The sequence below is a fragment of the Austrofundulus limnaeus genome, unplaced genomic scaffold (genome assembly GCF_001266775.1).
Source record: "Austrofundulus limnaeus strain Quisiro unplaced genomic scaffold, Austrofundulus_limnaeus-1.0 Scaffold7, whole genome shotgun sequence".
Taxonomy (NCBI): domain Eukaryota; kingdom Metazoa; phylum Chordata; class Actinopteri; order Cyprinodontiformes; family Rivulidae; genus Austrofundulus; species Austrofundulus limnaeus.
In genome coordinates, this window is record NW_013952409.1 from 1,766,022 (window position 1) to 1,778,173 (window position 12,152).

At 38.7% G+C, this 12,152-nt stretch overlaps 2 protein-coding genes across 3 annotated transcripts in view; one reads left to right on the forward strand and one right to left on the reverse strand.

Annotated features, from left to right (window-relative positions):
- LOC106535585 (kelch domain-containing protein 1) overlaps positions 1-6,068 on the forward strand; it is a 12,726-nt gene extending 6,658 nt beyond the window's left edge. For both annotated transcript variants that reach the window (XM_014032628.1, XM_014032635.1), the window contains 10 exons: positions 275-387; positions 486-576; positions 681-779; positions 864-938; positions 2,699-2,757; positions 2,833-2,945; positions 3,078-3,150; positions 3,412-3,496; positions 4,824-4,903; positions 5,722-6,068. In XM_014032628.1, the coding sequence (XP_013888082.1) occupies positions 275-387; positions 486-576; positions 681-779; positions 864-938; positions 2,699-2,757; positions 2,833-2,945; positions 3,078-3,150; positions 3,412-3,496; positions 4,824-4,903; positions 5,722-5,857 (924 nt within the window). In that variant the 3' untranslated portion in view covers positions 5,858-6,068. The remainder of the gene's footprint in view (positions 1-274; positions 388-485; positions 577-680; positions 780-863; positions 939-2,698; positions 2,758-2,832; positions 2,946-3,077; positions 3,151-3,411; positions 3,497-4,823; positions 4,904-5,721) is intronic.
- A 481-nt stretch (positions 6,069-6,549) lies between these two features.
- On the reverse strand, positions 6,550-11,987 carry LOC106535601 (LIM and SH3 domain protein 1; the record flags this gene model as incomplete). The annotated part of the gene is given in 5 exon segments (XM_014032646.1): positions 6,550-6,809; positions 7,656-7,738; positions 7,855-7,924; positions 8,467-8,574; positions 11,903-11,987. Coding segments are annotated over 5 exon segments (520 nt in total), but the record flags the coding sequence as incomplete, so codon positions are not given.
- Positions 11,988-12,152: the final 165 nt, after the last annotated feature.

The window sequence follows — 12,152 nt, forward strand, 5'->3', positions numbered from 1 at the left end:
TTTATTTTTTTGTGGGGGGTTTGTTACCCACCCTGGCGGGCCACACGGGAGCCAAATGTGGCCTGCGGGCCTTCAGTTTGACACATGTGCTCTGAACCAACACATAATTCTTTGCAAACCACTGACCATTTACAAAGGTTGATTTGTTTGATGGACACCACGTTCAACCAATCATTGTTGTTTCTCCCAGAGCTCAAGTGTATCAGTTGACTGCCTGAGACCTGAGCAGCAGCAGGGCAGTTCGTCTGATAACTCTTTGGTTTTCTGCTCGCAGATGTTCAGCACTGACGTTTCGCAGCCACGCTGCTCCTGGACGAGACTGATGGACACGACGGGAACGACTCCTTCACCCCGAAACAAACACTCCTGCTGGGTGTACAGAGACAGGTCGGTTCTGTTAGCGGGGCTTTTAAAAACACAGAGGTTGACCCACAAGCTGCTGATGAACTCCAAAGGATGATTCAATCCAACTATTATTATTGCAGATTAATCTACTTTGGTGGTTATGGATGCAAAACRATAATGGAGGTACGAAACCTGTCGTCGTCCAGCTTCATCATGGATGACATGTCCTGGGTAAAAACTAATCTAATAAATTACTCCCCGATTTATTACTTCAGCCTTTTTAGAGTTTTTTTTATGGTACATTTAGTCTAATTTACTTTTTTTCTTTTTTCAAGACAACAATTGGAGAAACTTTATTTCGATGCTGGGGGTGGAACAACGAGGTCCATGTTTTCGATACTCAGTCCTCCACGTGGAGCAAACCTGAGACTCAGGTGAGTAAAACAGGTTTTGGTTTTAACATCGTGGCTGATCTGCAGGTTCAGTTGCAACAAAGTGTTGTTGTTCTTTTCCTCCAGGGTCCTGCTCCCGCTCCCAGAGGCTGCCATGCCAGCGCCCTGCTGGGGAACAAAGGTTACGTCAGCGGCGGGGTGGTGAGTTCGCCCTTCATCTCTAAACGATGGAACAGCCTTCAGCTCCAAAGCGTGCGATGGTCCTCCCGCCTTGTTTTAAAGGGAAACGTTCGTGCGGCGATGTTTACGATGGCGCTGTATAAAACGGGGCTTCCTCCTTCGTGGGGACAGTTTGAGTTCGGCCCTTTCCTGTTTCAGCAGCTCTTTCCTGTTGAGATCGTGACGGCGCCTCWGTCCACAAAGACACATTCTGTGATGAATGTTTTGACCTGGACTGTCCCGCACAGTCTGGACTTCACCTCTTCACCTCTAACCTCTTGGTCACACATGGATCTCTCTAAAGTTCCTGTTTAACAAAACTGCTAAACCTGGAGGGTTAGTAGTGTTTCTTGAAGGAACCCGTTCACCCATACAGCAAATTACAAAGCATGACCCTTGAATACRTGTCCGGCTACATTTCGCTCAGAGCCACTTTTAACAGTGGCGGGCAGCGCTAATCCAAAAATTAGCTCTGCAATTTCTAAAGCGCTTATGAAAATATTTAGGTCCGCAACTTCACAAGTGCTTATGCCATAGAAATACTAGCGGAAGCTAATTGTAAAGCGCAAGTTCAATTTGACACTTACTAGCTGACAATTCATGTACAACATATGCACAACACTGCCAACTAGTGGTGTATGAACTCTTTTACAACTTAATTCTACAACCGCCGATTGCTGGGGATGTGAGTTCCTGAAACAGACCTTTAGCTCCTGGTGTAAAAATTAAAAAGTTGTTGAGGATTGCTAGTTCAGCTGATTCTTTGTCTTTTTCTTTTGTTTGTTGTAGATTTTTCATTAAAAAAGCATCAATAAAGTAATTTTAAAACTGTTTATTGGAAAACTGAAGCGACGCATTCTGGGTACATGACGGATTTGATTTGTGATGGGGGAAACGAAAGCACGGGGAACAGGAAACTATCTTCACTTCAAAATAAGAGCTTGGATTTTAAAGTTTTCCATGTAGTTGCTCCAGTTGACCCCTAGATGTCTGTCTTAGTCAGCATAACATCTTTAAATAATTTCTGAGTCTCTAACCCGTTGGCCGATTGCTTCGACCAATTACGTCAAGTATTGAGCTCCAGCGTTTAAACTTTTTATTTTTTAAAAGGAGCTCAGATTGTAAAGTAAAATAAATCAATACATACAAAATTTTAGTGTGGATTACAAATGTTAACTGTTTTTGCTAATGCCTTCCTGCTACGTAAGCAGACACAAAGCATTGTGGGAAATCAGAACCGTGACCCAAAGCAACAATCAGCAAAGATGTATATCTTACCAATAAGTGTTTATCTGGGAGGAGTGCTGTTGGATAGATCATGTGTGTTGTGATTCATTGACAGTCATACCTTCTGCTGTTCAAGATAATGATGACTGGTAGATAATTAGTTACTAACGGTAGTGCATTTTAACATTGGAATATGCAAATCCGCTTATGAATTATAAAAATTAGTAAAACCGCTAAAGCACAAACGAAATATTTAGGTCCGCAATTAACAGATTTGTGCTTTAGTGGGCTGGTGCCCACTACTGCACCTTAATGCCTGCTAATGTCAGTTAGCTTTGTTGGCAATAGTCTTAGCTGTAGATTCATGTCCAGTTATTACTTTCTGCAAGTTTTATTAAAATTCCTGCAGTGCTTTTCGACACATTTTGTTGATGATCCAGATAATTAGATGTTGGAGCAGGGTTATCTGTTGCTCCAGTTTGCTCCTTGCATTCATTGTTTCCTTCTGTTTGCAGGAAACTGCAAAGCTCGACATTTTCTGCTTGGACTTTGAGAGCTGGACTTGGACTCAATTGTAAAGATTCTGTTCCGATTTAGCACGTCCTTTTTTTTTTCAGTTATTTTTACAAAAACCTGCGTTCTTCCTCAGTGACCTCTGCCCCTCCTGTGCCCCTCTGGGCCGCTCCTTGCACACAATGACCTCCACATCGSATGGAAACCTCTTCGTTTATGGCGGCCTCGGAATCGACGGAAACACTTTGAGTGAGTTTTCATCCCCACTGAGATGATTAATTATCTGTAGGGCTTCTGCTGAATATGWAATCTTGTTTGGATATCGAGCCTTTCTTGGTCTGATAAACCATTGAACAGGATTCCTGTTATGTTTTTTTTTAGCGGATGCCTGGCAGTTTAACACACACAGACGAGAGTGGACGGAGGTAAAACACCCTCACAAAGACAAACCCAGGTACATTTAGTATGTTTCTACGACTGTAAACAGTTTAGAGATTTTAGAGTAGGGTTCTGTGAACAATAGATACAGTATCTTACCTGCTGTAGATGGCAGAACTCTATTCTGAGCTTCACTCAGATTTAATTTTTTTAGGTCAAAGCATTTAATGTAACTTTTTAAAAAAAACATGATTTCAGGATCTGTTTCTCTTTGTGAACCTGTCAAAAGCTTAATGAAGCTGCTTTTATAAGTTTTTGATATATTTTTTTCCATAAGGGCTTGTCACACTGCTTGCCTGGGGAAAGATGACGATATTGTTGTGTTTGGGGGAACCAGCCAACTCTGCATTCGCATGGACACGGTATGTGACTTTAAAAACTCTGAACACTTTTTATTAGGGGTTTTAGAAAATATCGACACACTGAATTATTGTGATTTTCACTTTCTGATATTAACAAAATCACTATTKGTTTTTAACTAAGGCTTTAAGTGTGAACGTTCATGACAGCGATTCATTTTTGTGTTGTATTTTAGCCTCTGACAGTCCTGACTGAGCTCTTTGGTTGTTGTAAGAACAAATGTGAAAGAAAACTGCTGTTTTTGTTAAGTGTTCTTCTGATTGCATAAAAATAAATTGAATTAATAAGATTTTATGTTGTGCTCTTTGTCTTAGCATTTTAAAACTAGAATCTTTTGGAGAAAAATATAGCAGTATATCTCCTTGATTACAGTATTGCAATATATCGTATTGTGACCCGTGTATCGTACAAATGCACAGCCCTATTTTTTTTATACCGTGGTCTTTAAGACCAAAATGTTTCTCTATTTGTCTTTGCATCTTTTGAGGCTGCAGCCAAATGGGTTCATTTTAAAGCTCAGTGAGTGAATCAGGAATAGGCTGTGGCTGAAACATTTAAAACAGTTCTTTAAGTGGTTTAAGGCTTCCGACTATGAAGGAAACTGGTAAATACTTCACGTGAGGTAATGGGACAATCCATCTTAGGAATTTGTTTCAATTTCAGTTTGACATTTGAATGTCTTTGCACATTTATTTTTGCTCTTAAAGCTCTCAACTTTTCATTATTTGAGCTGAACAACGAAGACTTTTAAAAACACCAGTAGATGATGGAAGTCTTGAATGTGCCACGAGTGTCAATAATTTCATCACTGGTTTTAGAGTTTGAGATTTGTGGTARCTGCGATAAAACAAGAAACGATAAAAGGAAAAAAAATAACGACTAAAAAAAAACAACCCAAATTATTTTTTGTCTRTGTTGATCACGTCGGGGTCACCAACTAAGTACTCAGACTTGACAAAGTTAACATTACAGCACTGTGGTCCATTCACTCAGAACCTCTGACTATAAAGACCTGAGCAACACAGCCCAGAGCCATGTGTCACAATGAATTTACATATTGGAGACGACAAACCTYCAGGAATGATATTATGGTAAATAAGTTCCCATTTCTATCAAGTGACTTGACTCTTAGACATAAGTTCCTGCAGTGCTATGATACTGTATAAAAACATTACATGCATGTGTGTATTGTTTTCTGAAAGGCAAGTGTTAAAAAGACTTATTGGTTCAAGTCAACAGTTACAATCAATCACATTTGAAATTCAGTTAATCGATTACAAAAKATCAGTTGACGTTAGTTTAATATTTTTTCCCTCGACTGTGTTTCAGGTGTCAGTTCTGAGGTCTCCGTCGCCATWTCACTGCAGGGATGTTTTAATATTTCAGACCCGGCCGTACTCTCTCTACAGGTATGACGTAGTTAATCAGATTATCTGCATAGCAGCTGGGAGCTCGAGCTTCTTGTTCCGAACCGCTCACGTTTCTGTCTGCTGAGGGTTAGCAGGAAGCAGAGAGACGTTTAAACTGTTTATGCTCTGGCTGAGCCACATGTGCTGGTTCACTTAYAGCTGAAGGCTTGGTGTTATGCTAATGAGCTTACTGTATTTGAATAGCTGCAGGCTGTGTGTGACGTGTTTGGGAAACTTGATTTAAGAGATTATTGTGAGGTTTTTATGCCCTGAGGAGGCAACATTTTCTAGATTTTTTTTCTTTTCTATTTACCAACAATTTAAATGATTCATACTCTATGATTAATACAGGACAAATGATAAAAACGTTTGAAACTTAAATCCTTGAAATGCAGGATTTTTGTAAGCCTTGCATTAATCAGGTTTAGGGAACRCTTATGTTGTGACATTTTACTCTGTATTAAAGTTCTTAACATTAACATTAATTCAGTAGAAATTGTCAGAATTTCTATTAACATTTTAGTGAATTTGACCTTTGGATCAAATGTCAGGTTTCAGCCCATTTTAGTTTGAGTTTAGATTGAAGTGAGAGCTTTCAGAGGAATGTGAAATCCTTGTTTAGCCTCATGTTTGTAGATCTCTCACATCAGTTCATAAATTCTTTTTTAATTCTAGTTTTGTCATTAAAAACAAGAATATTGGAAGTAAACTTCAGAGACTCAGTGAGGCTTGTAATATCAGACCAAAAATGCCTTTTTTTTTTCTCTTCACCATATGTGATTTTTTTTTTTTTGAGTTGAGCTGTTTTTCTTTTTCAGACTGTGTGAGGATTTCATCGGCAGAAACTCTGAGCTCTTCAGGCTGCAGCTCAACTGGCTTCCATCAAAACTCTGCGATAAAATCAGCAAAAGGGCTGAGTTTTTCTCCTCCATGAAGCCGGTTCTTACAGCCTGAAGGAATGTTTTTACAGCAACAAGAACCTGAGCCAGTTCTGCTTGTTTTTTSTATTTGTGCTCAAATATCTTAAAAAAAAAAGTTGGTGCTATGCTTACATTATTTTAACTTCAAAATTTGTAAATAAAGTTTTGTCATTTAAAAAAGACTCTGTTTAGATTAAGTTTTAGTATGATGTGAATTCTGTTTTGAATAAAGCTGATATTTCATATTTCTGTGGTTTTATTTCTTTGCTTTAATTGGAATCATCACCTTATAAAGTTGAAACAAGCAGATAAACTAAAATGTACAAAATTGCTTCTAARAACCAAAAGTAGCAAAACAGCAGCTAAAACCCAAGATTATTCAAACTGTAGCTGACTAATGAAATAAATACAATTTAGGCTAAGATGGGGGAAATTACTAAAATTGGCTATAGCTTGAAGCTAAAATTAGCAATATTATGGCTAAAAGTTAAACGAGCTAAAACGTAATAGTAGCAAAGCTTAATTAAATTGTCGTAAGGAAATTAACATTAAAAGGTAAATGTCTGATTAAACATCAACTGCTGAAAATGGAGAAAAATAAATGTTGTTTTTCTCTCTTCCTCACTGAATAAACTTCTYCGTTAGACTTCATGTAAATCAGTCTCTAATTTTTCCTAAACCCATAAAGACAAAAGCACAAATTTAAAACAAAACCTGCTGGAAACCTTCAGTTATTTGGCATTTTTAATTTGTAAMAGATCATTTGGATCCAATGAACAGGAAGTGGACATTTTGGCCGTTTTCCTTTTGTCTCAAACTGGTCGGACGTAGTTGGCCGGGAGCATGCCCCGCTTCCCMGTGCGCTGGTTGCACCCGAACACCCATCCCTCGTCGATCTGCTCCACGTCTAAGATCACATCGCCTTCCTGCAGAGAGACTTCGTCTGCTTCGGCTGCCGTGTAGCTGTACAGAGCCTGGAAGTGCCTCTGGAGGAGAGGAAACGAGAGGAGCTCACGGGTAGAACGCGGGAGCAGGAATAATTTGCATTAAAGGCAGAACACTGATGCAACAAAACACAGCCTGTAGATACTAAAATAACACAATAGTACACTGAATTTTGATTTTTTAGCTCACACCTGACCACTTTTAGTGCATTTTGTTCCTATTTAAAGGGGACATATCATGCAAAATCCACTTTTTTAGCAATTAAATACATTTTGTTGTACTTGGAGTCTCCAAGAATGCAGAAAAGTTTAATTTAGTTTCTCCTGCAACCTGTTCAGTTTTCTCTGTTCTGTTTTCTGAACTATTATGTCACCAACTTCAATTGTGTGGTCTTCATTYTCTTCAGGCTCTGGGTCAGACTCTGGCTCCAACATGTAAGGCTGGATGGACAAGTCTTCCCTTGTYCACATCTTTGAATTAAATTGTAAATAAAAGGTCTCTGCGCAGCTATATAGTCGTAAACCCCTCTATCAAACTAGAACTGGAAGCTGGGAGGGGTCTGAAGGGCTTCGTTTGGATTTAAAGAGACAGCCTCAAAACGAGTTGATCTGATGCATGCCTCAGAAAATAGGTAAAGAGGTGCTTGTGGACCCCGCAACTGAAAGATTTAAATGTGACAAAAAAAAAATTAAAAGCATCATATGTCTTCTTTAACTCTGACCTTTTGAAACATTCAGGCTCCTAAACCCAAAGGAGGAATTATCTTTGTGTCGACTCAAAATGGACAATTACAGCTGCGGTCATCTTGAATCCGGCAGCAGAGTACATCCCATAAATTAATTTCCCATCCACTCATTGGTGCTGAGGTATTTGTGTAATGACCCTACCCCTCCAGCAGTCGGAGCCACAGCTGCAGGGCGAGTTTGTCCTGCAGGCTGACTGAACCTCTCAGGGTTCGACGCTTCTCCTTCTGCACACACACACACACACACACACACACACACACACACACATAAATTTAAAAGTCAAAGTCAGCTGGAGGACCGGAGTGGAACCTAGAGGGTATATATTACATATATATTTCACCTTGTCTGTTTTCAGGAGGAGGGGCGTCGCTTCGAACCTTGCTCTTCTCGAACTCTTCGTGGTACTTTATCTGCACAGACATGAAGTTTAAATCCACAGGAGGGCTCTGAGTTCTTACGTTCAGCTGTGTAAACCCCGAGGAAACCGTGTCTTTAAACCTCAGGAGGAGTAAACGGCAACAGGATGATGTAGGAAAGAAAGAAAACAAGATTTTGCCCTYCTGACACACAGATCATTACCCATCATTCCTTTCTTCAACCAGCGCTCTCRTGAGAGAAAAAGAAAATGTGTGTTTCAGTGGGGAGTTTGTGTGTGTGTTCGGTTTGTGTCCACAGCTGAAAGACTTTGACCATATAGGGCAGCTGCTCCTCGGTGGACAGGGAGAAATGTCAAAAATGTGCCTCTGGGTTTCTGCAGGATCACACTCTGGGATACTTCACTGCCATTGGGAGATTTCTGCTCTTTTTCACTCTTGTTCTGTAAGCTTGAATTCAAAATTCTGCTATAAAACAGCTGCCAACTAAAAGTACTTTTTTTAAATAGGAGCAGACTCGCTGCTTTTATTCAGCAAAGTTAGGATTTCTGTTTTTCTTGTTGCAGAACTCGACTCACGTTACTGATCTGGTCCTGAGTCTTCTTCAGTCTCTGCAGCTCCGGGGTGTCAGCCACCACGCTGAAACCTTTCCCCTTGTTCTTTTCAAACTCCTCTTTGTAAAAAGCCTGCAAACATATTTGTACAGAAACACATTTCAAACCAGGGCCTGTCCTAGAAAATTTGGCGCCCTGGGCAAGATTTCAGTTGGTTCCCCTTGTGCAGTTTTCTAAACATCACAGTTAATTTACATCCATTCACATCCAAAATTAATAAGCATTCACACTGAGATCATATTTTCTTCCGTACATTTTTCGGTRTCTAACTCGTTCCACGATTTTTGTGCTATTTCAACAACTCATATCAAAACATTCAGCTCATTCAATGAGGGGTGCTATGACTTTTGGCATCTCAACTATTTATACTTTTTAGCAATATCACCWTTTTTAGCMWATTTTTTGCCATTGAAAATAAATGGAGCTGCTTTCAACATCCATTGTTTCTAAATCTTTAAAGAACCTCACACATTTTGTTCTTGTTATGCTCTGTTTCACTTTCTTGGGCTAATTTTAGCTACTTTTTTCAAATTTTACCTTTTTTCAGCTATTTAAGTTAAAATTCTGCTTCTTTCCGCTATTCGTCTGCTTTTTTCTACTTTTTTGTGCTTTTTCCTGCTACTTTGTGCTATTTATGCTAATTTTAGCTAATGTTTAGTTGCTGTTAGCTAAAGTTAGCTTTTCTAAGAYAAATACACAATTTTTGTAGCTACTACAACTTTTTTCAGCTAAGTTCAGCAAACTTGTGCTCGTTATGCTTCCTTATGCTAATTAAATAATTACCAGCTTTTTAAAAGCTGTTTTAATGAACCTTTTGGCTGTTTTAGCTATTTTCCTAAAAACTGGCCCTTTTTTACAGCACTGTCACTATCTAGGTGCTAATTTCAACTTGTGGATGCTATTTTTAGCTAAAAGTAGGCCTATGGTAATTTTAGCTTTGTTTGCTATTTTAGCTGTATTACGATGTAACTGGGCTTCTGCTCTGTAGCTGAAGACATATGGAGCTACAAGGTTTAAACTGCATGACTCGAGGTTTGTATCATTACTTAGATCCATCTGCTCACCCCCACCTCTGACGTAAAAATCAGCTGAAATGTGACATGATTGTTTAGACTGAGGTCGCTTTGACAAACCTTAAATATGTATCTGATTTAGTACCAGGTTCTCAGTAAAAGAAACTCGGTAAGTACTCAATATCTGTACTAAATATTGACAAGTAGTACTCATAATCATACTTGGTTTAAGAAAAAAAACAGGTATGGAAACACCCCTATTTATTTTATTTTTACACACTGAGCACCAGTCTTGAGTGCATCATATGATATGATACTTTTATCCTGAAATATCCTTTGCACCATATGTAAGACTAAAGCAGAACAAGTTACCTTCATGAACCTAAGTAACCAATGATTATTCTACAAAAATCAACTTTACTCKGATAAAAAGTTGTAAMAYATTTATTTTTTCATYCCCCATTTCTGGRTCCCCCAAGAAGGATGGTGCCCWTRGCATTKGCCWATTTGCCTATACTGCCYATGTCACGGCCTGGCCCTGTTTAAATACATATATATTTTCATAAGCAGAGATTCAGTTCTTTGTCTTTTTGGAGATCACAGCATCTACCGAGGGGCTGTACCTGTCACTCCCTGAGTTCAGCGTTAATAAGWGGCAGACAGAAACAGACTGAAACATTAGCCTCAATGGTCACACATTTACACTGTTTTATTCACAAGGTATTACAAGTCAAAATTACCCTTCATTTCCAGTTTTGAAGASAATATTTTAGGCTAAAATATAAATKGATTCTGTAGAGGTTTGGGTGGATTTGTCAGAAAACTGCAAATCTTTAAGRCACTGAATGAAAAAGAACAAAAATGTTTACATTATGATGTATAATTTGTGTAATACTGAAAAGCTGTAAGAAGGGTAAGAAGAAAAATGTTGAAAATTTGTTAGTAAATGCGTACTCTTCAAAGCACTATTATAAAATCAGTTTTTAGTTTGGCCAGGAAATGAGGACAAGAGACATTTCCAAAGCGTATCCTATGAAAGAATGAACACAATAATTTAGCAGCAGAGTGAGTCTCAGCAGCCACGCTGAAACCTTTTCTGTCATCACAGAGAGCCGGAGACCCCGGCTTCAGTGTTTATATCAGCTTGAATTAACGGATGAATTAAAACAACAGAAGGTCTTAATCTAAACAGAAGCAGATTTATTAGAACGTCCACAACATCGGAACCTKTTGTACCCAGTACGAACAATAAACACAGTCGTGTTGTGATTTAAGTGACAATTTATCACCGCTGTCTGTGACTTTAAACTGCGGGGGGGCATTTGCTGCTTTAAACAAAGCCAAAATGTTTATTTGAAAGTAAATCTGAGATACACACACACACACACACACACACACATGCACAAAATGTGAGTCACGTTCCTGCTATGGAGAATATGCTGCTCCACAGAAAGAGACTTTTATGGTTATAAACAAAGACACGGGGAGGCTGGATGGGATGAGGGAGCGAAGCGGCTGTAAATTTCTGTAAATTCGTGATGCTGTCGTTGCAGTCATGCAGCATAAAATTACATTTGGGTATGATTTTATTCAAAAACAGAGCCCCTCTGAAGTTATGTGTGTTATTGCAGCTGGTTGGAGGTTTTCTCCTGTGGACAGGGTTTTGTGGTCACTGGATGGAGAGATGTGTCTGTTTCCCAAAAAGCAGCTGCTTGGAGGAAACCCAACACCCAGAATGACCTCAATACGTCCATTTGTTTGGTCAAACTTGGTGCTGACCAAGTCCTCTATCACGATAATTAAAGATTTAATATTCATTAGAATAATTAATCCAGGCCACAGTTTTAAATTAAACTCATCTTGTGATGAGAAATAATATATAYTTTATAACTATGTAGCTTAAAACTTGTAAATGAATTATGATTTATAGTCMTTTTTGTGTTGACTGTGGCAGCCATCTTAAATCAAGCTGTTCAAAAATAGGTAAGAAATTTTAAAACCTTTTTCTTCTTCACTTGTTGCAGCAAAGTAAGAAGTTCAAAAGTTAAATGACGGAACCATCCTAAGTAAGCTAACCTAGGTAAGCTTAAACTCTGAGGAAACTTTTTAAAACTTGCGTGACTTGGAGGATTTCTCCCTCGGATCAGATTATATAACTGACAGAAACAGCGATTAGATTAGAGYTTAAGAACAGAGAAGCTGAAGCAGAGGGCTCAGATGAGCCGCTGCCAAATAAACCAAATAACCCTCATATCATTTATTGGTATCCTGTTACATAAATCAAGTTTCCTTTGAATGTTTTCTGGTTTACCTTTTTTTTTTTAAATAATCCCTTTGTAGATCGTTAGACAGATCCTCTGATCAGGAAGAGTTTCTGAGGCGCTCACCTGGCTGTTGAGCATGGTCTGTTGTTTGAGACGCAGATTCTCAGGCGTGTCGGTCACGATGGTGAAGGAGGTTTTAGGATAGTGCCTGAACAAACAGAAACGTTTGATCAAAATATACATTACTTTGGTTATTTTTTACTTGTCGTGTGTTTAATAATGTGGTTAATTCCTTCTTGGTTTGTCTCTTTAGTTCTGTTCCTCTGCACCACCAATTCATTTGTCATTTTTTCAGTTATGTTTTTTTTTTTTT